General features: G+C 42.4%; 4 protein-coding genes and 1 non-coding gene across 5 annotated transcripts; 3 read left to right on the forward strand and 2 right to left on the reverse strand.

Annotated features, from left to right (window-relative positions):
* The first annotated feature begins 1,815 nt into the window (after positions 1-1,815).
* Positions 1,816-10,623, forward strand: LOC146246045 (V-type proton ATPase catalytic subunit A). The gene is made up of 15 exons (XM_084683845.1): positions 1,816-1,951; positions 2,620-2,717; positions 2,878-3,006; positions 3,284-3,498; positions 3,610-3,747; positions 3,877-4,028; positions 4,196-4,358; positions 4,922-5,030; positions 5,158-5,280; positions 5,390-5,504; positions 5,729-5,792; positions 5,897-6,100; positions 8,970-9,064; positions 9,445-9,616; positions 9,722-10,623. The coding sequence occupies exons 2-15, from the start codon at positions 2,636-2,638 to the stop codon at positions 9,812-9,814; spliced, it is 1,854 nt and encodes a 617-aa protein (XP_084539971.1). The 5' UTR covers positions 1,816-1,951; positions 2,620-2,635; the 3' UTR covers positions 9,815-10,623.
* On the reverse strand, positions 7,939-8,051 carry LOC146246046 (U5 spliceosomal RNA). Its single transcript, XR_014735322.1, has one exon. It is a non-coding gene; the product is annotated as a U5 spliceosomal RNA (small nuclear RNA).
* Positions 10,624-12,627: 2,004 nt separating the features above from the next.
* On the forward strand, positions 12,628-20,039 carry LOC146246047 (palmitoyltransferase ZDHHC23-A-like). Its single transcript, XM_084684277.1, has 5 exons — positions 12,628-12,749; positions 14,396-14,548; positions 14,860-15,519; positions 17,369-17,536; positions 18,623-20,039. Exons 2-5 carry the CDS (start codon positions 14,430-14,432, stop codon positions 18,891-18,893), a joined length of 1,218 nt encoding a protein of 405 aa, XP_084540403.1. The 5' UTR covers positions 12,628-12,749; positions 14,396-14,429; the 3' UTR covers positions 18,894-20,039.
* A 77-nt stretch (positions 20,040-20,116) lies between these two features.
* Positions 20,117-22,479, reverse strand: LOC146246048 (thiosulfate:glutathione sulfurtransferase-like). The gene is made up of 4 exons (XM_084684278.1): positions 22,280-22,479; positions 20,898-21,020; positions 20,647-20,809; positions 20,117-20,463 (listed from the first exon to the last, which is right to left on the reverse strand). Exons 1-4 carry the CDS (start codon positions 22,422-22,424, stop codon positions 20,409-20,411), a joined length of 486 nt encoding a protein of 161 aa, XP_084540404.1. The 5' UTR covers positions 22,425-22,479; the 3' UTR covers positions 20,117-20,408.
* A 2,076-nt stretch (positions 22,480-24,555) lies between these two features.
* On the forward strand, positions 24,556-26,330 carry LOC146246049 (lipocalin). Its single transcript, XM_084683870.1, has 6 exons — positions 24,556-24,692; positions 25,066-25,205; positions 25,324-25,403; positions 25,518-25,631; positions 25,958-26,059; positions 26,141-26,330. The coding sequence occupies exons 1-6, from the start codon at positions 24,597-24,599 to the stop codon at positions 26,155-26,157; spliced, it is 549 nt and encodes a 182-aa protein (XP_084539996.1). The 5' UTR covers positions 24,556-24,596; the 3' UTR covers positions 26,158-26,330.

Genomic DNA, 26,330 nt, shown 5'->3' on the forward strand with positions numbered 1-26,330 from the left:
AACTGTACTGGGGCACAGGCCCCTATTCATATCCCTTTTTTTTCCAAGCGTGCTGCACACAATGCACTACTAGGCTATAGAAACTCACCTTGCTTAACCCACTATACACCAGTTCAGGGAGGCAAATCAGCTTTGGCAGGGACATCTATAGTTAATGCAAGCGTAAAAAAAATGTTTTGCTTCATGTAATATTGTTTTTATGTTTTAGTAAAAATAAGATGTATGGTAGGCATATAATTTAGAAACTTTTTTGTAATGTTTTCTTACTGTTCTTATCAACCTAAATTAATGCACTGACTAATAAAGTAAATTGTTAAAACTCAAACTTTAGATTTTACTGGGGCACAGCAGATTTATACTGGGGCACGTACCCCAGTAAAAAGGGTCTAACGACGCCCCTGGTTACCTAGCTGCTACCCTTAGAATCTGGCAGTAACATTAGCTCTGCAGCTATCAGTTGATGTACTGTCGCTAATGTAAAGGTAGATAGCATCGGGTATGTGTGTGAATACACATTATGTAACGCAGTGTTGTATGCTTCGTTGTTATGTGGATAACGTTCTGCTGTTGGTGTTATGGCGCGCGCGAGATCCACCTTTCCCCACATTGAAATGACTGAGTGTGCAGCTCTGCAAAACAGGGTTATCAGATGAGAATGGGCAAATTTGAGGCATTTTACAGCAACGGGTCTACGAGCCATTGCGATACATCCACTGTAAAAAATAGTGCATGGTGCCGCCTCTCTCCTCCTCATTTAGCATTTTAATCTACAGACGAGGAAACAACGCGTTTTGAGGAAAGCCCACTGTGGGACTACTCGTAGTGGCAATAATTATGACCAAGGTTGAATTTCTGGAAAGAGACTTCAGATACAGCATTAGCGCACCACTTGGGCCTTATAAATCCTCCAATAATAGCTTTTCATTTGACCTGTACTTATAATCATTTAATTGGCCTTAATGGGCCTTCTGCCATTAATTCTATCATTTCCCGGTTAAAAGCATCTGCATGCCATGTCAGCTCGGTTACCTTGCCTTGTTCAAAGCCTCTACTTAGCAATTCTTGGCTTAGACATTGTATTTGATGGTTCAACATTGTGTTTTTCAGGATACCGACGCTAGTAGGCATACTTGAAAAGTACGCTAAAACGTGTTTGAAGTGACAGACATGTAACGTATGTTGGTATATCCAGTAGGCCTAATAGACGGCTTTTTATTTGGTCTGCATACACGCGAAAAGGATGATGGGAAATAGTTATTTACGTTGAGAAAAACAAAACATTTCCACAATTTACATACTTTGAATGATCCCCTTTAAACTCTTATGAATACTTTATTCTGTTATAATTAGCCTACGTGATGAAAATAAACACTTTTGCAAAGGTTTATCGATTGTTGGCCTAGGCTACGAGTTTTGCTGTGCATACATGGCCCCGACCCCGATGGAGATACCAGATCTATAGAAAAAGACTTTCTATGGCTCTGGTGTTCACAATCGCCGGCCTTTGTTTTTGTCGTCCTATTTCAACCTGTGAAAGATATTCTTAATTAAACATGTCCCAACTGGACACCCAATTGAATGTTGGTTGTGATTAAAAAGGAAATTGTAATGTTCTGTGTAATGTCACCGGTCATTAGTCATAAAAATTGACTAGCCTACTGAAAACTTGAACAAATGTATACATTTTTCGAAGAGGTGTCGGAAATTAAATTAGGAAATGAGAACAAGAGCATTACTATCAGGAAGTGAAACGGGACCGGATTTGCTCCATTTTGGATCTTCGGAGCACATCGCTTCCATTAAAAGTATAGGGGCCACAGGGGTTATGTTTTCTTCAGATAATCTTGTTCCCGTCAGTTGATCCGTGTAGTTAACCTCGCTTCTGTCCTAACCACACGACTCGATAAGACGTTCGGAGTTGCAATTCACGCAGCGCATTTGCATTCCAGAGGTAGGTACATGACTTAGGCTACATTTGACTAACATTATTCAGCGTTTGTCACAGACTGCAGCGCAATACTGTATCGTACTAGCTCGCTAACAATGATAACTAGTCTTCTTCATGTGTGGACTTAAACCAAAAGCAGCTTACTGGTTAGCCAGGGCAAGGCTTGCTAGCTGTTGTAAATTAGTGGCTAACTCAAACTCATTGCCTGCAACTTATGTTCTAGCTATTTATCCCTTGGGTGGGTAAAATACAATATAGCTAGTTGAAGCTGGCTTTTGTGCCTTATACGTGAGTTTAAAGGGCGTCATTCAAAGTGTGTAAATTGCGGAAATGTATGGGATATTATGACAGCAAGAGCAAGCTACCTGTAGATTTTAAGGCTATGTTAATGTATGTGTGTAGACAGATGGATAGTCCTGGCAAGCTCTTTGTCTATACACATGACTACATTTTTCTAAATTCACTTGTGGTGCATAGACTAGTTAAAGTCATATGGCTGTGCAAAGATAGGCCAATAGTTTTTCTCAATCTTGTGTTTCTTTAACTCGCTAAAGCATGCCTGTCTGGGTTTTCAATATGTCAGCTTGGTCTGACAGAGATTGAACTTGCAGTATCAATGTATTTCTATCTTATTAGATAATCCTCTCTTTCTTTATCTCTGTATTTTAAAGGTCACACAAGTTGAAGATGGATACTTCCAAGCTTCCTAAGATCCGTGATGAGGAGCGGGAGAGCGAGTTTGGATATGTCCATGGGGTTTCAGGTCCAGGTCAGTTGTCAGTTGTCAGTTGTCTAGCAGTCATGTTATGTTATACGTTATGTCAATCTGTAGTACAGTTTTCTTATATGCCTCTATAACATGTTGTTTCGATGAGAAAATCACTTTCGTTCATTTATTCCTACTTATTATTTGAACTCTCACCCCACAGTGGTTACAGCAACGGCCATGGCAGGAGCGGCCATGTATGAGCTGGTCCGTGTTGGTCACAGTGAGCTGGTGGGAGAAATCATCCGTTTAGAGGGAGACATGGCCACCATTCAAGTCTACGAAGAGACTTGTATCTTTTCAAAATGGCACCCATACTGTACATGATTGCGCTGTTTCCCAAAGGGAATTTGTCCCCATGAGAAAACAAAAAAGAATGTCAAGAAAATGTAACTGTCATATCGGGAATAGCGTCGACCCCACATTTCTTGGACGGTCTCTGTACTTGTTTAAGATTTAGAGTGCGTACTTCTCAGTCTCATATCCACCTCCACTTGACAGACTTCTCCTCCCTCCTTGGTATTTCATCTAGTATTGTTTCATGATATTTCCCTGAACTTCTGCGTCAGCTGGTGTGTCTGTCGGAGACCCTGTCCTCAGGACAGGAAAACCTCTTTCTGTAGAGTTGGGGCCGGGAATTATGGGTTCCATCTTTGACGGTATTCAGCGCCCGCTGAAGGACATCAATGACCTCACTCAGAGTATCTACATTCCCAGAGGGGTTAACATTGGAGCCCTTAACAGAGACCTTAAATGGGAGTTTTCTCCTGGACAGAGCCTCAGAGTAAGACAAACTTGATTTAGGCCTATGTGTTGTGTACGGCGGGTCTGTATATAGGGTTTTATTTGAAAAAGAAGTATCTACATTATAGCATCCATACTTTTTTCCTATCAGGTTGGGAGTCACATTACCGGAGGGGACATTTATGGCATGGTGTTTGAGAACTCCCTGATCAAGCACAAGCTCATGCTTCCACCACGGAACAGAGGCACGGTCACTTACCTGGCCCCACCTGGAAATTACGATGTTTCTGTAAGTGGTTTACTCAGACATATTTCAGACATTCATATTTCATAGATTAAAGCTGACCCTAAAGAATAGGCAGGTTTGATAGTGTTATAGTGTCAGATTAATTGCACTTTTTATGGGTTTGTATGTCAGGATGTAGTGCTGGAACTGGAGTTTGAAGGAGTAAAGGACAAGTTCACCATGATGCAAGTTTGGCCTGTGCGACAAATTCGTCCTGTCACAGAGAAGTTACCTGCCAATCATCCTCTGCTTACTGGCCAGAGAGTTCTGGACGCCCTTTTCCCGTGAATATACTTCTCATTACTCCAAAATGTTCTTCTTTAACACCTCCTCCTTTCACAGTTATTGTATTCAAACCATCATACTAGCTAGGATTTTCTTTTTGAATTAGCAATGTTTATCCTAAAAACTGTAGAAACCATTGTTTTGGTATGGTTGTCTTGGTACACAGCTGTGTCCAGGGAGGAACCACTGCTATCCCCGGAGCCTTTGGCTGTGGGAAGACTGTGATCTCTCAGTCCCTGTCCAAGTACTCCAACAGTGACGTCATCGTCTACGTGGGCTGTGGGGAGCGAGGCAATGAGATGTCTGAAGTACTGCGAGATTTCCCTGAGGTTGGTGGCTCTTGGGAAATTGATTTAATTGAACATAATTATTATTACTTATCATTGTTAAATACGATATACATTTATACCTAACATATTTGACCAGTATGTGGGTGTTAAAGGAATATAATTAGCCTGACGCTAATTTTAGTCAGAATATGAGTCTGTTAACTTTCGGTTGGGCTGTGAGTCTGAGGTGTGTTTCAACCGAACTCGTACAATAAATGCCTCTTCGCTCAATTGGATAGACCTACAACAAATCAGAGCACTGTAATATTTTGTTTGTTGAAAACAAATTCAACCCCAGTGCTCTTTGGTGACGTGGTTGATTATGTTACAGTTGATCATCTGTCCATCATCGTATAAAGCCCGCCCTGACAATTTCATTGCAGCTCCGGTTCGGACATAGTTTTTCCCCAACTGGGCTTCCCCAGACCCAACTTTTTTTTTTGTGGGTGGGGCTAAATTGAGCTGGCAGCCAGGCTAGAATGTAATACCAATTTAATGAAGAATTGACCAGGATGTTCAGCCTTTGTTACATCTAATCTACTGTGCTCCCCTCCATCCGGCAGCTTACTATGGAAGTGGATGGAAAGGTTGAGAGTATAATGAAAAGAACAGCCTTAGTGGCCAACACCTCCAACATGCCTGTGGCTGCCAGGGAGGCCTCCATATACACAGGTATCTGTCAGCCTGTCAAACTGTTTCAAAGTGTAACAGGTCATTTCAGCTGGGAAGACATAGCACGGCCGAGACGACGACTCCTACTCTTTTTGTGACACCTCGGACTTTCCATTCTGCGTTTTAGGGATCACCCTGTCCGAGTACTTCAGAGACATGGGCTACAATGTGAGCATGATGGCTGACTCCACCTCACGATGGGCTGAGGCCCTTCGAGAGATCTCAGGGCGATTGGCTGAGATGCCCGCTGGTGAGTCCACCGAGCCGGTGCCGGCGAATGGTGACCCTTCGAAATCTAGTCGGTCGTGTTACTCGACTCAGTTTGGACTGATCACACTTCTGTGGGATGCTGTTGACAGACAGTGGATATCCTGCCTATCTGGGAGCCCGACTGGCCTCTTTCTACGAACGTGCCGGGAGAGTCAAGTGCCTGGGGAACCCAGAAAGAGAGGGCAGCGTCAGCATTGTGGGAGCGTGAGTAGTACACCTATCTTCCAGCAGGGGTCATTGTTAACCTACAATCAGCGCTCTCCAAACCTCTTCCTGTGTAAATAGCATCCTGTCATCTAGTATAACTGATTTGCATAAGCACTGCGGCCATAATAGGACAGGTATGGTAACCGGTTCTGATTTCATCAGATCTCGCAAACTATTCTCAAACGACTGGAACGTAAGGTCATGTTATTATTCTGTCCCAGTGTGTCGCCCCCTGGTGGAGACTTCTCAGACCCTGTCACCTCAGCCACGTTGGGTATTGTCCAGGTAAAAAAATATAATGGCCTCAGAGCGGCATTCAATTATTTGGGAGAGCTGTCAACTATGACACTATTCCTAACGGGCTCTTTCTTTTTGCACCCTTCCTTCAGGTGTTTTGGGGTCTCGACAAGAAGCTGGCCCAGCGGAAGCACTTCCCCTCTGTCAACTGGCTGATCAGCTACAGCAAGTACACCCGCGCTCTGGACGAGTACTACGACAAGCACTTCCCTGAGTTTGTGCCGCTGCGCACCAAGGCCAAGGAGATCCTGCAGGAAGAGGAGGACCTGGCTGAGATCGTCCAGTTGGTCGGCAAGGTGAGGCCAGGTTTCGAAATATCGTTTTGTTGCGTGGCGGTGGGGGTCGCGATTTGCATTCTTTTGGATGTTGTCCGTATTTGTCAACCCCGATCTCAATGAAGGTGAGGTATGTGGAGAGTTTAAGACAAAACCGGTATTCTTGGTAGGAATCCTCTTGTCTTCTTTATTACAGGCATCTCTGGTCTTGACATGTCACTTTGTTCTATTGGACTGTTTACAGTATACATTTTCCCTGGCTACTTTCAGGGCTCTCAAATCAAAAGTTTGATGTGAGATTACCATACCTGTCAACATTTGGGTACGTTGTCAGGTATCCGGGAGATGAGACCAGGGCGGGGGTGGCGCATGTAGGCTAATAGTTAGTAGGCTATGTAAGGTACAGCCCTCTGCCACCTGTTGTCGGTATTGCCCCAGATATTCCTCCTCAATTTACAGTTTTTTACGATCGCCATGACAATACTTCTAACAATTTTCCTCAACTTTTAACGCATCAACACACCTGCAACACATCATTGTTTAATTTCATGCTCAAAATCGTACACTAATCTCAAACACTAATTTTCATAACACAATCATACACTAACAATAATATAACAATAATAATACACTGTCTACCAAAACACTCACATGTTCCCTTTCAACTGGAACATTTAGTCAATCATAGCACAATGTCATAAAAACACTAACATTAGATGGAACTACAGAAACTGCATTCTTTTATTTGTCAGGTTTCACAGTATATTGGTCATAGATTGTGTGTTGCACTGCAGTTTTTTGAAGCCTTTACATTTTTGTTTTGTTGGGTTTAGTAAATGCAGCATTTTGTTTCTTTTGCTGCAGATATTCAGTAAAAAAAAAAATGAATGACTCATCTCAGAGTAGCATTATAGAATGTATTGTTTATGAAAAAAGAAGACAGAGAATTGCTGCAGTAAAGGCTTCATTTGCAACAGGACATTACTGCAAGTTAACAAAAATATGCAATATAGGTGTCATTTACAGTATTTTGTCAGCTACCCTAGCTCTGGTCCTTCTCTGAGCGCCACCACACATTCTAACTCCTCTCCCTTGTCCTGGTGCTTGCCTTCCTCTCCCTGGTCCTGGTGCTTGCCTTCCTCTCCCTGGTCCTGGTGCTTGTATTCCTCTCCCTGGTCCTGGTGCTTGTATTCCTCTCCCTGGTCCTGGTGCTTGTCTTCCTCTCCCTGGTCCTGGTGCTTGTCTTCCTCTCCCTTGTCCTGGTACTTGTCTTCCTCTCCCTCGTGCAGACATTATTCTTACTTTCTTTGTGTTGCTCTATATTATTATTTTTCCACACAAGATCAGCCCAAAGAGGTCCTCTTCATATACCATACGGTCATGCGATTGAAAGAACCTCAACCTGAGTGTTTCCTATATGGGAATCAGCTGTGATGTATTGCATAACTTCAACCAGCTGTTTTTAAGTAGCAATGGAATAAAATACAGGGGATGTTCACTTTGACTTCAACCAACAAGTTAGGTTTTGAACATGATATCTGTTCTGACACACAGTGTGAAAGCATTGGTAAATTGGGCTGTAAAAATCGATTGTTTAGGTCTTGGTTGACAGAACAGAGATAGAAAAAGTCCAACGCCGTGCAACAAAACAAATACCTGCACTTAAAAACATGAATTATGAAACGAGACTTCGTAAACTCGCCCTTCCAACCCTTCGATTTAGACGACATACAAACTTCTCCATGATATATACGATAGTTCATTACCCAAACTCCTTACACCAGTGCAAGACGCATTTGTACGTCAATACCATATAACCGACGTTATACTCATACAGATTTAAATTAAACACATTATGTGGCCCTGCGTTGGCTGGGCATCAAAAAATTGTTTGATACTCGTAATGTTCCTCCCCACGGAAGTCTTTAGTAAAAGGCGAAAGGCTTATACGATTGAAGAGAAACCAGAGTTCATAAATACATGTTGGAAAGCCTCTACTGACCGATTCTCGGCCATGACATTGCATTTGATGGTTCTACATGGTGTTATTCAGGATACCCACGCCAGTAGGCTACTTGAAAAGTACGCTACAACTTGTTTAAAGTGATAAACATGTAACGTATGTTAGTATATCCAGTAATAGACAGCTTGTTATTTTGTCTGCGTACACGTGAAAAGCATGATGGGAAATAGTCCTTTACGTTGAGAAAAACGAACATTTCCGCAATTTAACATTGCATACTTTGAATGATGCCCATTTAAACTCTCATCGAATACTTTAGTCTGTTATAATTAGCCTACATCATAAAAAGAAACACTTTTGCAAAGGTTTATCGAAATGTACGAGTTTTGCCGTGCATGTATTACAGACACGGCCTCGATCCCGTCAGAGTAAATACACTCGCCGACGGTCTTACTTTTTGTCGACTCTTTTATACCTTTGAAAATATTCTTACAAAGCATGTCTCAACTGGATACTCAGTTGAATGTTGTTGTGATTTAAAGGAAAGTAATTTTTTTGTGTGTCATGTCTTAATAATAATAAAAAATGATAGGCTACTGAAAATATTTATTATTTCTACCTGGAACAAATGTATACTTTTTTGATGAGGTGTCACGGAAATTAAATTAGGAACTGAGAACAAGAGAATTACTATCAGTAAGTGAAACTGGAGCGGAATTGCTACATTTTGGATCTTCGGAGCACATCTTCCATTTAAAGTATGGCCACAATGGTAATGTTTTCTTCAGATAATCTTGTTCCCGTCAGCTGATTCGTGGCTGATTCGTGTAGTTACCTACTGTCCTAACCATACGGCTCGATCAGACATTCCGTGGAGAGACAAAACTGGTATGTTTTGTAGGAATACTATTGCCTTCTTTATTACAGGCATCTCTGGCAGAGACTGACAAGATTACATTGGAGGTTGCTAAACTCATCAAAGATGACTTCCTACAACAGAATGGTTATACTCCTTATGACAGGTGAGCATTGCAACATTTGAAGATGGATGATGGATACAACTACTGTTTTTGTCCATATATATATATATATATATATATATATATATATATATATATATATATATATATATATATAATGTATATATATATAATGTATATGTATGTATATATATATATATAATGTATATATATATTATGTATGTGTGTGTGTGTGTGTATGTATCCATCATCCATCTGAGTGACCGTTGTGTGTTCAACAGTAGACCTTGACAAACAGTTTGTTGTCTGTTAAGTGCCGCAAAAACGCAGCCTCTCTCAATCCTAGTCAGAACCAGGATTGAGAGAGGCTGCTTTAAGGATTATTCAGAACGACAAACATTCCCCCTTTCCCCTCCCTGAAGGTTCTGCCCCTTCTACAAGACCGTGGGGATCCTGTCCAACATGATCGCCTTCTACGACATGGCCCGGCACGCGGTCGAAACTACAGCCCAAAGTGACAACAAGATCACCTGGTCCATTATCCGCGAGCACATGGGAGAGGTCCTATACAAGATCAGCTCCATGAAATTCAAGGTAGCCTCTGATGCCAACTCATCACAATCCAGGGATGTTTGAACTGCTCATTTGAATGGAACTCTCGACTCCAAACCCTCCTTTTCTGATCAACTCTTGTTTCAGGATCCAGTGAAAGACGGGGAGGCTAAGATCAAGGCGGACTACGCCCAGCTTCTAGAGGACATGCAGAACTCATTTCGCAGCCTGGAGGACTGAGCTCTGTCCTTCTCTCGACGTCCCTTTCTCTCCCAGCCCTGCTAGTTCTCCCAATGCCCCAGTGAAACGCAATGTGCTGCTCCAGAGGCGCCCTGTTTGTGAATGTCTTCTTTGGGCCTGTGACCTCACTACAATCACTTCAACTCATTTCTATCCTTGGTGTTCAGCTACCCAGATCCACATTCCAATCTTATGTCCCTTATCACAACTCTACGCTCTTATGTGTTTCGTACAACCCTACGAAACCCTACTGTCGTCGACAAGGCAGTACTGGATTCCTCTGGGTTTAAACTTGAAGTCATCGGTACCAAATGTGACACGGAGAGAAGGACCAAATGTTTTGATTGTAGCAATAAGACTGCTGCTGCCCCTACTTGCATAGATGTGCAAGTGACCACAAGCTATTTCACAGCCCCCTTGTTGCAGCCAGCCATTTATGGCCCCAATCAGGGTTCAACACTTGCACTTAACTTGCTGCTGCAACAGAATGCTGACTGTCAGTTGATTTGACACGTGGATGTATACAAGACAGATTGTTGACTGAAATTGAGACATTTGGTCAAGGGACGGACGCACCCTGTTTGTTGTCAGGATGTTGAGACACTTGTCGTCAACCTTACTTCAAAGATGTGAATTAGTTTTCTCTGAGGATACATTGATGTTGTTGATGTTGTTGATGTTGGTTATTTGTCTCTCTGTGTGTGTGTGCGTGTGTAAAACTGTTGGTTTCTTGTGGGAAACATGTTGTGGTATATTTATGACAAATATTCTACTTTGTTTTAAAGATAAATAAATTGATAATGACTATTTCCATTCAGCCACAGTATCTCATATGTCAACATGAATGAACAATAAGACAGAATACATAAACAGATGATCGGGCATTAGCTGATATACTGCCAGATTAACCAACCTTAACCCACAAATTATACAGATGTGTTATTCAACACATTCAAAACAAATATCTTCTCTATTTTAAATAAACCAGAGTAAAAACATTCAGAATATGGGTTGATCTCATTTCAATTATGCTGACAGATTTAGTCTTCTATCCCCACCTATGAATACATGACAATTAATATGTTTAAACGATACACAGTTGTGTTAGGGTTAGTCACATACAGTTGTGTTAGGGTTAGTCACATACAGTTGTGTTAGGGTTAGTCACATACAGTTGTGTTAGGGTTAGTCACATACACTTGTGTTAGGGTTAGTCACATACACTTGTGTTAGGGTTAGTCACACACAGTTGTGTTAGGGTTAGTCACATACAGTTGTGTTAGGGTTAGTCACATACACTTGTGTTGAGGTTAGTTGGGTGTATCATCTGTTTTTTGTCTCATCCCTTCCCTGCTGGTTTGAAAATGTCACTTCATTGGGCCGCGTGCCCTCCCTTCTACAGTTGACTCTGGGGTCTGCTGTGCCAATAAGGCCCCCTCTCTTGGCAGAGAACTGTAGAATGAGGTAGGGGTAGGTCTCTGGGTAATGATACAAGGGTGCTGAGGACTGACCTTTCGAGAACGAAGCTCTCACTGTGGTGTTAAACTCATAGATCAAATATACTTCCCCCAAAACCCCCATAAAAATATGTTTTGTAGCACTCCACAACTTTGAGGGTAATAATAAGAAAATTGCTCTCTACTTCTAGAGCTTGGAAGTGTGAACCTACATGGATAATACAGTAATGATATGAACATATACTGTATATGAATGCAATCATATTATATTTCCAATTAAATGAAAATTCATATTGAATGAAGATGTACAATGCCCAACCTTTATTTTTAAATCCCCATACAATGTGCTTACCTGACTTCAGTTCTAGACATACACTCCTGAGCGTGGCTTTACACATGGGACTCAACCTATTACAGTGTGCTGTCTGCAGCTGACTGCATTACTCAGCAAAAATTGGATTAGTCTCTTGCTCTTGTTTAATGCATGTGGTTTAAGCTTTCAGTACTCCTTACTTCTGTCTAATGGTAAGCAAGCCAAGGGAACATCAGTCTCTGAATTGATCCGGATCATCCACAGAAGACCACCAGAGTAGACAGTATGATTCGGCCATCTCTGCATCTCCCTGCTTGTAATATGAGTGTGTGTGTGTGTGTCTCTGTGTGTGTCTGTATGTAAGTAAGTAGAAGTATCAGAAACCCTCTTGAATAATGTTCTATGTGGAGCTGGGGGGAAGGTTCAAATGGCTGGCTGGAGGAAATATGATGCCAAAGGGTGGGGCTTCACATACAAATACCCTGACACCAATGTCCTTGCATAACCGCCTGTAACCTATAACGTCTTCCCCACTTAGTGTCATTCAATCCAGTGTGAGCTGTCAGAGTTGTAGCTGAGCTTTTTTAACACGTTGGTGGTTATCTCAAATGAGTTTGAGATAACTATGGCCTGTGTTCCGTGCAGCAAGACACATCAAATCCGAGACAAAAGAGACCGAAAAAAACACTTACCCGAAATTGCAGCAGTATAACCAAAATGCGACTAAATAGGCATACATTATCTGACTAAATGTACAAGCCATTAAACAAGATCTAACAGCGGACTAAAGAGAGAACGGGCACGGGTCGTTTTATTGATACCAAGGGCATTTAAAGTAGCCTAATTTAGGTCCAGTAGCTATACCCAACTCATGTATTATTATAATATCCGTAGACAAAAGATGCTTTTCAGTTGTAGGCTAATTGCTTTCACTTCTACACGTAGCCTACGTTATGTCTCTACGGCACCTACCGCTGAGGCACTGTGGAGAAGCTGTCCGCCTGGGAATCCTTGAAATACGAACCCTCTCTACACGCTGTTCCACTGTCGCCACCACAGCCAGACGTGACTCTCTTCAAAAACCAAGAACTCTGACTTCATTAGTTCTTGTCATCAAACCGAATAGTAGAAGAACTATTTCAATTTTGGACATCAATATTGAAACGTAAGTTATGAACGAATACCTTGCGAAGCACTTTGAATATTTTTGGAAATGTTTAACTTGTTGTCATGGTTGTGCTTTGGACTTCCTATAATCAACCGTAAAACGATAAGTAGCCTATTTGGCCATGCTGGGGGTAGTACAGTTAGAAGAGGGTTGTTACGTTTTTTAACACCTTGTATGCGGTAGGCTAAAAGCATAAAAAGAAGGTACATTCAAATGCCCACCTATATAATAATCTATCCAATAACAAGGTTAATCTGAAGACTATCCCACCTGTTTAGTGGTCCACTTTATAACCAACAGGCTACTCATCACTGGGAAGGTTGTTTAGTATTCTAACCTCTAAAACAGAATAGCCTATTAAAAATATTTTTCTTTTCACCAAAGTTCTAGACTTTATAGGAAATTGCCAAATAAAAAAGAAAGGGAAGGGGTTTCCAAACTCGTAGGCTCGGTCAAAGAGAGCCAGTAATTGTAACTTGTGTTATGTGTTCGATAACAAAGCCAACACTGGCAGTCATTCAGATATGTCATCCTGCCTTCATGATTGATGCCTACGTTGAGGACCTTTGTTCTTTTTTTGTCCCAGATAGATTGTCCCTGTGGACATATTGGCCTTGTTTCTAAAAATGAAATGAGTTGTATTCCTCTGGGGTTGAATCACATCTTGAATATAATAGAAATGCCAATTTCATTAAGAGCTGACAGATATTTATTTTTCCAAATTGATCCAAAATGATTTCCAGTAAGACTGTTGTGTGTTCATTAGAACAGCCAGGGCAAACTATAGTCTACAATTGAATGGAGTACTCTATAACACAAGGAGCCAGTTGATGCTAGTATGACAGTATAAAAGCTATTTTACGAAAAGACAAAAGTAAATTGTGGTTAAGTTCCACAAATGAGTTATTTTGCAAAGTGGTGCCAGGTCTCATTAAGATGACACGATGTTGATGGTCTTGGTGATGAGGTGTGGGTTGGATGAAGATGTATTCGTGGTTGGGTGCGTGGGGTTTGGAGAGGTGGCTGTTGACTGGGTAGAACGTTGTGGAGGAGGCTTCGTTTCAGCGTGAAGACGATGTTGTCCGAGAGGCATGAGTGGTCAGTTGTAGCGCCATTTGCGCTCTCAAAGCACCAGGAGGAGTCTGTGGATTTATCACACCCTTTCTTCACTCTTGCTCTAGCCAGAATGACGACCCTGATCTCCAGTGTAAAAGTACACTGCTTACCTCAGGCTGCTTCCCAACACTTATTTTATTGTATATTTTATTTTTTATTTAATTCCACTTAGTATTGCTAGTTTATGTATCCTTAGTATAGTTAGACCACATATTTAAATGTAAGATTCCTATATGTTTATTGTATGCACCTTTCTGCCAAAGCAAATTCCTTGTCTGTGCAAACTTTCATGGCGAATAAATCCCTTTCTGATTTCAGATTTTCAGATTTCAGATTTCTGACTTGGATTATGAGCCTTAATGCCCACTTAATCTCCATTCAGAATGGTAGATAAAGGCCATTATCCTTTTTTAACTCGAATGGTAGGTTTTGTTGTGAACTAAGTAGTCAGTTCAGTTGTCTTGGCCTGCCTGTGGTGTCGCTTTTGCCACTTTATGATTCCTTCTTTTTGCTCCTCGTTTGAACAGATACGGTACACAGTAGAATAACTGATAAGTCACCATGAAAAAGGAGAAGTTTAAGCCCCCAGAACCGGACGATCCGATGTGCTGCTGTGAGTGTGACATCGACCCATGCGGATGCTGCTGTGACAGTGAGGATCTGGATGAAGCCTGCGACAGGTCAGATGGTTGGAGAAGAAGACAATGGGCAAAAGAGTCGGGTGGCTGAGCGGTGAGGGCATCGGGCTAGTAATCAGAAGATTGCCAGTTCAATTCCCGGCTGTGCCAAATGACGTTGTGTCCTTGGGCAAGGCACTTCACCCTACTTGCCTCGGGGGGGGGGGGGATGTCCCTGTACGTACTGTAAGTCGCTCTGGATAAGAGTGTCCGCTAAATGACTCAATGTAAAAGAAATATATTGTTATACATTTCTTTCTCTTTCGATCCTACCTGAGTTATTGATCCCTTTCAATCTCTCTGTCATCCTGTAGATGTCTAAAGGCCAAGCTCCAAATCACACCCACTGTGGCGGATCGCCTGAGGCTGCCCCTGCTGTCAGATGACCGGCACGTTGAGATCTCCATGGTTCCTGCTCTGATGCTACTGCCTGTCCTTCTGCACGTGGCAGCCTTGCATTTCTTGCTGGGCATCATCATCCTGACCGCCATGCCCGGCCTGGTGCTGTGGTACTATTATGCAACGCACAAGAAGAAGAGGCGCACCCTGTTCTTCCTCACCCTGGCACTCTACTCCCTGGCGTACATGTACTACCTCTTCCTCACAGAAATAGTACCACGTGGGGATGTTAGTCACTTGCAGCTGGGAACTGTGACCCTGGGGGTGGTTCTCACCCTGGTCTCCCTTATCCATACCAAGAGAGGGCCTGGATTCGTGAAGCCTTCATTCGATGATGCCGACAGTCTGAACACCACTCACGGCCAAGAGCTCAATAGAGGCTCTGAACACCACGTCAATGGAGCCGGCCAGTGTGAGGTGTCTGACACCAGTGTTGGAGCTGTGAGGCTGCCGGCTGAGGCTGTCCCGGGGAAGAGAGGCAGATGTCCGGTGTGCAAAGTGACTCGCCCCCCGAGGGCGGGACATTGTCGCATCTGTGGTGCCTGTGTTCTCCGCCTGGACCATCACTGTGTCTGGTGGGTTCCAGTGAGCTTGCAATCTACCCAGAAGCCCAGTTGTTTTCTTTCCCAGTTGCATGGGGATTTTCCACCCCCTTTTCTACGAATGAAACAATATTTAGCAATCGAGGAGGATGTGGATGTGTTTCCACCAAAAAGTTACCAAAGATGGCAACTTATTTGGCTGTATTGGCAAAGTCCTCCCGGTAGATCGACTGAAACGTCCAGCCTTATGTGTTTATTTTGAGTGTTTTGTAATACAATTTGATGTAATCACACCTGACACGCAGTTAAGTTGTCTGAAGTGTTTAGTTTGGGGTCTCTTTCAAATGATTTACCTTTTTCAATCTGACAATCTGGATTCAAAAAAAGTTCCTATGGTTTTTGTCCTTGCCTGTTCACCATTCACTCATGTGAATGCGACCCATTTGTGTTCCTCAACTTTTACCACACTCGTCCAAGCTAATGCTAAGTCTCTTAACCCTTGTGCCGCCTTCGGGTCACATGACCAAAAGGTTCATAATGAACCATCGTTGTGTCTACCCAATTTTACCCAATACAAAGGCAAATAAAAATAATTGTATTTTAACCTTCGCAATGTGGGGGGTCTGAGACAGCCCAACGGTTAAAAGAAAATGCTTCACTTTGTTTTTGTATGCGGTAAAATTGTCGCAAAAGAAGGTGGGTCACAATGACTGATGGGTCAGAATGACCCGAGGAGAACACAAGGGTTAAGTATGGCAGCTCTGTCGAGTACACTCTTTGTTTATTATTCTTGGACAGTATGGCATTCTTGGTTGACTTAATGGCAATATGTCATCAAGAGTCAGGAGAGTAAGAAACCAGGACTGAAGTGATTCACACTTCTGGCAGGACTCAGCTGCCAGGGCATGATGGTGGTTGGAAGCTGGCATTGGTCAGACTTGTAGCCCGCTGGTGTTGGCTTAGAAGAGAACTAACGAGATACCACCTGTTGGATAATGCTGATGGGTCACTGACAAGAAATCAATGGATGCAAGGAATGTTTGGCCAAGAACTAAACATAACTACTTCAGTCAGTGTGCTCAGCTTTGATTAATAATACATGCGTAACATTTTCACTTAGTTAATTTAGAGTATTTTGTGTAGGCAGGCAAGAATACGATGTATTCATGAAGTTTTGAATACATGTTGTAAGGTGGAAATGGGTATATCATTTGGAGAAGCAGAAATTATCTTTCCGATTGGCAAGAACAACTATATTATGACTATACCGCTACAAATGGTTTATAAATTGGTCAGGATTAGTCATGTCCCAAAATGGCAAGACATGACACTCATTGAGACAGTTGAATGAAATGTCATTTATCCAGAGAGATAAGTGCTTGTTCACTTAGTTTTAGCATACCAGTCGTGACTCGTGAGTGAGTGATGGATCTAAGAGTAAGTAACAGATGTTGGGTAGTGGAGGTTATTGTGTGGATAGAGAAGTATTGACCAAGCAGATGACTCTGTGTCCCTTTGCAGTTCTTTCGTTTACACATGTGCTACTTTCAGTTCTCTGACTCTAATCGGATATCTACAATTCTCAGCGCACAATAAACTCTACCAAATCGTTTAACTAGGATGGTCAGGCAGAAGATTCACCAAAGTCAGGCAGGCTGACATATGCAAAGCCCACAGGAGTTCACCCCCACCCCAACAAGGTGAAGCAGGCTCAAACCAGGACAATCTGTTACCATTGGCCTTTAGACACGCACACACCAGACAAGGGACTGTGGTCTTGCTCTTGATTGTTCACATGCGGACATGGTCGAGTTTGGGAATGTTTTAACTTTAGCCACAGTGTCTTGTGTGTGTGTGTGTGTGTGTGTCACTGTGGAGACAGGATAAACAGCTGTGTAGGGCAGGCCAACCATCGGAGTTTCCTGATGACCCTCCTGGTCTTCCTACTAACCTGTCTATATGGGATCAGTCTGGTGCTCCGTAGTGTGTGTCCACGCCAGTACCTTCTCACTGCCCTGCTCTACTGCCCAGGTGTCTACAATCACTACAGGTACACTGTCATACCGTCAGAACAGTCGCACTTCCTCGTTTGTCAAATCTACAGATGTTTTCATGTCATTTAATTTGCGGACCATTTGTGGCACAGTAAGTTTAGTCGTAGCTGTGGTAAGCTACAATTAAATAGAATTTGTTGGTAGTGGGAGGTGATATGTGCTTCAATGGGGGTAGTCAGTAGTCATGCAGAGGAATGGATGTTTCAGGGCTGAGGTTTTAGATGTGAATAGAAGGTATTCCTCATACCAGTATCCCTCATGGCCTATTCACCACCCTCTACTCCATGTGAATAAAACCCCCCAAACAATTGTATTTTAAACCCTCTAAACTAGTATAACAGTAGATATGAAAGAGGGTGTTGCGATGGCTCACCTATTAAGTATCCATACCATGGTCTAAGGCAGGGGTCTCCAACCCTGTTTCTGGAGAGCTATCTGTCTGTAGGTTTTCGCTTCAACACTAATCCAGCACACCTGATTCAAATAATTAGCAGGTTGATCAGGTAACTTGTGAGGAACCAGGTCAAATATGTGTTGTTGGAGCAAAAACCAACAGGCAGGTAGCTCTCCAGGAACAGGGTTGAAGTGTCCTGGTCTAAGGCCTTTCCTCAGGGGGCCAGGTTTGAATTCAGCCCCGGCCATTTCCTGCATGTCCTTCTCTCTCTCCATTACATTGACTGTTTTTCCTCACTCTCAGAAGTAATGGACTGATCAGCGTGTAACATTTATTCAAACAGAGTTATTTGCTTTTGAAAACTCAGAACAGTCAGGGAGATTGCTCCCGCGGTCCAAGTGTTGTAAAGGCTAATCGTGATTTTGGAATAGGAATGGTTAGAGCCCACAAAAAAAGCACCTGAATGCTATCATGTAAAAAACATCTCAACTCCCCCTTGTGGCTGACATGAGAAGACACAAATGGTCTGCAGATTAAAAGGCGTTGTATCAAGAAATGATTTACATTTCAATCCTTTACCGAAGCTGAATTTTAAATTGACAACCTTCCTGGTACCAGGTAATGACCAAATGCCACCCAAAATACCCATGGTTCTGAACTAAACTGATAATACTCTGCATATTTACAGCTCTGCCCTTTGCTTCACCTGTGCCTGGTACAGCAGCATCGTCACTGGAGGACTGCTACACCTACTCGTGCTGCAGCTGGTAAACGTCAGCTACAACGTGACGGAGCGGGAGGCACAGATTGCTTTGAGGAACAGAACAAGCCAAAGCCGCCTGTGTGGCCTTGTGGTGGACACGGGTGTTTACTCACGCGGCTTCTTGCGTAACTGGACAGAGTTCCTGACCATGGGAGAGCCTGCAATACTCCCCTCCAAACACACAAATCTGGTTTAGCCATGATTCGACCACTACCTTCATCAGACAACCCTCTCTGGACAGTTGTACTGAAAATGTGGATTGAGACTATGTGCATAATCTTATATAAAAAAATATGATGGGTTACTATTTGTCCCTAAAGAGAAACCTTCAGAAAATGATCCTCGGGTATCATAGTCTAGTTCTTCCTGATTGGCTAGACTCTAAATTCCAAACATGTGCATGCTTCAAACAGACAACCATGGTCCCCGTACCGAAGAAACTTTCCATCACCTGTCTGAATGACTACCGCCCCGCAGCACCAACCAAATCAGTCAAATCCCACATGCAATGGGGGAAATCACTTTCCCAACTTGCAAGGCACCTACCACACACGGTTCCTCAGGAACGCACAGAGAAACACAAAGGATTACAGCCACTCACTGCTGCTGTGTGGCAAACGGTACAAGAGCATCTGTTCACAGACTTCCAGACTCACTGGCAGTTTCTTTCAGGCTTCTCAACCAATTTCAGTTGACCATTATTCACCTCAATGTTAGCTATGGTCACTTTAACTTACTGTACAAACACAATCACTTTACGTCTATAATGCTTACATCATGCTCCTTACATATGTAAAGTGTACCAATTTATTTATGACAAGCAAATTCAAAAAGGGTGGCAAGATGTGTACTGTAGATGTTGATGTACGTAAGCCTACATTTTTTCCCAACAAACTCCCAAATGTACTTACAGTCCACAGATCAAATGTATAGCTGCACATGTGCATTACTTGACTTCCGAAAGCAGGCTGTTTCTACACATGATGCCAACAGCCAGATTATCAAATATTTGTGTGACTTCCCAGGCTTAAAGAAGTACTGTGTATATTCACAATTAAATTGCTATCTATAAGAAACTGAATATAAGTTACATCCATCCACTGTAATCTGTTCTTGAACTCTTTAGTATGTAAAACTCTTTTTAATTATGTATTATTTAAATAAACCAAGACACAATGTATTTGATACCTTAACTCTGAAGACGTCACAGAAAAAAATGGTAGCTATCAAGAAGCTCTATGATGAGCACAATTTAATGGAGATTGGGATCTGTAAAGACAAAGGTGTGTAACTTTCAAGTACACTGAAAAAAACATCTGAATAAAAAAAGTGATTAAACTTCCCCTGCTGTCATAACATTTTCGCAAGTCGCTTCAATTTTTTTCAACAAGAAATAATGAAATCATCCAAATCCACTCATACTGTCATCACTTCTTGGTATTTAATTGGTTAGCAGAAAAAGTATTGAACCTTGTTTAACCTACCCAAACGCCTTTCGGGTAAGAGGCATGATTAAGATTTCCAGTGACTGTTTTGCAGGCCTACAGTATTTCTCATCCCTGAGAGATCAAATAATATCACTTGGTCTTTGCAAAATGACCCTGACTCATTTGTAATTTCTTCAACTAAATCCCTGATCCATTTGTCTCAAGTAGTTCAGTACATTTCACAGTACATGGATGGATTTCTCTGGATGTTTTCAAGCGGATCTTCACTGCTGTTCGCGCTGGACCCAATCAGCGTACCCTCCAGCATAATGACGAACCCTGTGAGAAGATAGAGGATTAATAAAGTGATGCTAATTCTCAGCAAATAATCCAAGTGAATACTGCTGTTAAACAAACATGTTTGTGTAATCACTGACAGCAAAGCACAATTTCCTCGTACGGTGATGAATAAATGATCTTATCTTACATTGTACACAGAAGTTGAGTAAATCTCAGAGCTACCTGTTAAAGCCCAGAGACAACATTGTGTTGAGCGCGCTTGCACTCCGACGCCCTCTTTGGCAATAGAGCACAATGTTGGTGTCATCCTTCTGAGGAGGTGATACTCCAAACATCTGATGAAACTGATCTGGGCTCAGTCTCAAAGCCTCCTGGAGTTCTCCAACTACACAGACAACATTATTACACTAGAGTTATAATTATTCAAACACATATACACACACACACACACACACGTTGTAAATTATACTCACGTGGGAGGTTTACAGAACCTGGAATCCTCCCGTCAATAAACTCATCTGGATCACGGACATCAAACAGTTGAATGTTGCCACCGGACAAAATGGCTTTCAGCTGCTCATAAGACACCTCGGAATCTGTACGCAATAAATTAAAGGAAGATTTTTTTGAGTGTAGTCGGTTTAAGACATGAGGTCAGTATTCTGGGCTACTGAGACATATTTAATGACCACTAATGAAGAGATGGAAAGCAGACAATAGACGATTATTTACCAATGTAGGACAACTTAAATGTGCTTGCAAACAACTGTCATAACATGACATCGCCTTGGTTTGGTTTTCACATTTTTACAATGTTATGGAAATTTGAGTCCCACAAAACTACCCCCACGCTAACAGGATGTGGGGTTAACATCAAGACCGGTCGGTCACCTAATGCTGGGGACACACCACAGGATAATCCCGATTTCGGCCCTTCCGACAATCCTAGGTAACATATGTCCTGATTATCTTGATGGTTCCGCAGATTTTATCAGATGTTCCCTTGGTGTGAGGTGTGTCAAGAGTGACCACACACTGTAGGAGCTAAACGTCTAAATCTAGGATTTTTTGTGCTCATGTTTGTGGTCTCTCACAGTTTAAAAATCTTATAAGATAAAAAATAAAATGGTATCGTGTGTCCCCAGCATTACCTCTAAAGCAGCCTTTCTCAATATTTGTCCCTGGGACCCCCTCCCCCATTTCATTGTTTCCCTCTTTCAACAACCTGATTTAAATCCGTTATCAGGCTTCTGCTGAGCTAACGACCCATTCAGCCAGGTGTGTTGGAAGAGCGAAACATCTCAAACATGCAGGGCAGAGGTCCCAAGAACCTGGATTTAGAAAAGTTGCTCTAAAGGTTTGAAAATAGTCAGCATACATAATATACCTTAAAAAAATACAACAAATGACATAGGCCTATAGAATGTGGGATATTGACAAATGGTAGTTGCTTACAGTCTGACAACTATCACAGTCTATCAACTAAATTTACCAACAAAAAAACATCTCAAAAGGTTTCCCCCTATAGGATGAGACCATTGCTTCCAATGACAAAGATGACTGAAGGGTCATTGACCCTTCAGTGGGTCATCTCACGAAATGATCAGTTCAAACAATCTAGGGTTGGGGCTAGTATTAAAGTTGAAATAATATGGGTGTGATAGGTTAGCAAGTCGAACAGGCAATGTAGGACAAACTGGGATAACATGACGTAGTCCAGACATACCTATACGGTTTCGAGACATTAAGATATAGACACCTTCTACGAAGCGAAGTGACTGTGGGGTAAATATATAAACTTGGGCTACGTCTAAAGGATTGGAGAAAAAAAAAACTCGATAGCCTAAAAGCCTACCTGTGGTTCCAAGATCAACTCCGTATGGTTTAGAACACTGGCTGTCGACCGCACCGGTACACTGCCAACCTCCACCGTGCGTCTCTTCACCTAAAGTCAGTGATAGCGCCAAGCAGGCAAATGAGCAAAACCCAAGAACGAACATTTTTCGTGTGGTCTTTGCCACTTTTCACTGTCCGCTTTGTATTCATGCGTACGTGTGAAAGTTCACGTTTTCAACTCCACCCCACCAACTGCCGGCCCCCCAATTCGTTTAAATCGTTCCATGATAGGCTACAGACGTGCCTTTTGTCACACTGCCTGTCAATGAAATACATCGGCAGGTTTTCCCTGATAAAGCTATACAATTTCGCACAAGGGGGATTCTGTGGCAAAAAAAAAGTTTTGGAATAAGTGGAACTCTGTAGCGTACTGGCCAAGGACGATAAGACTAGTAAGCTACAACAAAATGTACAGTGAAGTTACTTTTAGGGCAGGTCTTCAAGGATAAAAGGCCCCTGAATAAGACTATCAGACGTTTGCGTATTGATGCCCTGACAGTGTTTTTTTGCGAATGGTGGGCGTGGCACATTGTCCTTGTAATAGTTGAGCTAGACAAGACCAGACTGAAGTTGCTCATCCACTAATGCCCCCTCGTCGCCAGTCTGAATAGCATCAAAGGCAGTCTGCACCCGGAACTTCTACGCCGCCTATGTCTAGATCCCCACTAACACAACATGATGCAATCTGATTCTAAAGTGCACTTTGTTTAGTGATTCGTATATAATTCTTAGTTTCTAACATCTGTAAGAAAGGGAGGCAGTGGTTACCCAATAATTAACAGAAGAAAAATAATACAAAACAAATATGTATGAGACTTTAGAGCTGTATTGGCAGAGACCTGAATAATCGAATCTCTTTGTCACTTAGACATTGGTCTGGGAGAGTCGTTGATTTGCACCAAAAGGATTGTAATGTAAAATGACAGTCACACCTTCTATAGCACACATCTTTGAAGAGTGCTCTCAACAGTTGAAGAGGAAGGTTAACTGAGGAAGACTCAGAAATGATCATTCAAAGTTGTGTTCCTGTAAATATTGATGTAAATAGCTTTTCATGTCACGTTTCATGCTTTTAATCTATTATTATCTATTAAATAATTACTTTCATACATTTTCATCTGTGTTTCATAAATATACAATCATTTAGTAAGTGAACACACAATCACCTTTTCAGCTGCACTTTTTACATGCATTATCGATTCATTGCGGTTTAGTGCCTGTTAAATAAAGACGTTTAAATGTTTGATGGTTTCAGGTCAACCACAGTACCTGTCTAAGCTGTCAAAAAAAGAAATGTGGGCTGCAGCTGTCACTGCGTCTTGAACATGCTCAGACCTGGCTCAGGTTATCTTATCTGGGATCTGAGAGCTGTGCATCTTCATACCAGTCAAGTCAACTTACACAACCAAGTAAAAATTGTGTTATATAAGCATAGATTTTTATTACCCTGTGTTACCATGCTTTCAAAGTGTGATGGGCTGATTTGGTGATTTGCCTTTGGTACACACACACATACACACACAAACACACACACACATACACCACAGAGTAACAGCACGTGTGTGAATTAGACAGGGGTGGAGGACTCAAAAGTGCTGACAGTTGAATTTTATTCTGTTCTGTGACCGCAGAAAGAACTGGAGAGGCAGTCACTGTTTTGTTGATTATTGTCTGTCTGCTGCTTCTAAATTGTCACGTTAATGCTACCTACACAAGAGCTTTGAGACCCCTTTTGATGCACACGTGATCACATACAGTATTATTCCATTCCATATAGGAATGGAATTTCTACCAGCAACACAAACCTTTATTGGATGTAATATCCTTGTTTCCTAAAGCTTTACTGCCAAGTTCAACCACTTTCAGCGCTGTTAAATGGTTGTTGCTGATGCAAAAAGATACATGCTTATAACTTTGAAGATAGTAAATGTTTTTGAAGGCATCTCTCCCAACCTCCGAGACTAAGGAAAGAGGACCAAGACCCCCCCCCCCCCCCCCCTCCCCAAGTTTGTTTTCCCCTGTCTCTATTTTCATGTCTATTATGCAAGGTCATTGTGTTTGCAGACAGCGGCCAGAGTGCGTGTGTGCACCTGGCGTGTGTGTTATTATATGTGTGCGTGCTTCAAAGAGGGTGTGGCGGGTAAAGGGAGGAGAGGAGGGGTGGAGTTACGTTACATCAGCCTTACAAACTGTATATATAGGAGTGACAGACCCCAGAGTGAAAAATCAGTCAGTTCTTTCTGTCCCTGCAAGACACCCTGCTCAGCTGTTTAGCGATGGCAAATTTGCTCCTGGGAGCACTGGGAGTCCTTCTCTGCTCTCTGGCTGTCTCAACGGAGGTCATTCCCCAAGGAGACTTTGACGTGCAAAGGGTAAGAAAACAAGTCGAATGATAGCAGGTGCTATAGAGAGACAAACTCAAAATGAACAAAAAAATAGAGCGACGAGGAATGGAACAATCCTGAGAAAATCAGGGATGCAGTGCCTTAAATGATGATAATGTTGGTCAACATTAAGAGTAAATATGAACTTATACGTTTAATGCCATTTTTTACAGTTTAAGGTTGTGCCATGGAACATGTTAGGACCCCATTGCTTTCCCAGCTCTGTGATACTTGAAATATTTGCATGTCTTTGCAGCGTTCATACTGCACTCAGGTTTACCATCCTCGTACTTCCGAGTACATCTCTGTGGATAGGATAGTGATGTGTGCTTCATTTAGATCACGTCTTTCTTCTCTATAGATGGCCGGGAAGTGGTATCTGATTGGCTTCGCCACTGATGCCCAGTGGTTTGTGAACCACAGGAGTAGCATGAAGATGGGTACTGCCATTCTGACACCCACTGCTAACGGGGACTTAGACATGGCATACGCCAGCCTGAAGTAAGTGACCCAACGAGGGAGACAGACATAAGTTGACACATCGAGACTGACTGTGCTTGTGTGTGGGTGTAATGGGGGAAGAGGAGATAGTGAGGATCCATTTGACTGTGCATTCCAGTTCTGATGGCTCTTGCTGGAGAATGTCCCACCTGGCTCAGAAAACAGACGTTAATGGAAAGTTCATCTTCAAGAGCGAACGTGAGTGTCAAATACAGCATACAGAGGCGTACACACCATCACAAATACAATACTTCGGAGTTGGCCAAACCTTGTTTTTTTTCAAACCTTGTCTTATCATTCCACTCACTTTAGGCTGGAATAATGAAAACGACATGCGTGTGGTTGATGTGAAGTACGATGAGTACGCCCTCATCCACACTATCAAGACCAAGGGGGGCGTTACTACCACTCTCAATAAACTCTACGGTGAGGTCACTCTCCCATCCTCCTCCAGGTCCTGGCATAGTGAACATGCCTCCATATCAACACCTTGTTCGTTGCCCCACCGTTGTCAGTTTTGACACAAACTGTATGTGTAGTGCAACATGGCCGCATCCAACTGATCATAACAAAGTCACGTATAATCACGTACAGTTCATTGGTTGTCAGTTGCCACAGACCAATCCTAACCTGTTTCGATTGCCCAGTGGCCACCCAGAGGTCATTCTATACTGGGTCTGGATGTGGTGACTTGGAGAATGCTTGGCATGTTTCTCCTGACAACGACTTGCATTGACCTGTTTTATCTTCAGGCCGTGCGGCTGACTTGAGCCCAGACCTGTTGGATAAGTTCAGGCAGTTCTCCGTGGAAGTTGGAATCCTGCCAGAGAACATCGCTATCCTCCCCAAAAATGGTACTCTCCTCAAGGTTTCTCTTTATAGTTTGCCAACTGTGAGTGAAAAAATCTTACAAATGTTTTGTTGCCTTTGTCTAGGTGAGTGTAGTGCCTGAATGCAACCCACAAACAGCAGTCTCTTGATGGCCCTTGTGACATGGTGGTAAAAAGGCCAAGACGAGGCTTGTGTTCACCACAAATTCTTTTGACAAATACCACCTGGATGCTGCTAACCTTCTACCTTCCCGGATTTGTAACAATATAAGTTCCAATAAAATATTCTCCAGTA

This window comes from Hypomesus nipponensis, chromosome 20, assembly GCF_054491055.1.
Source record: "Hypomesus nipponensis isolate SF chromosome 20, ASM5449105v1, whole genome shotgun sequence".
NCBI lineage: Eukaryota > Metazoa > Chordata > Actinopteri > Osmeriformes > Osmeridae > Hypomesus > Hypomesus nipponensis.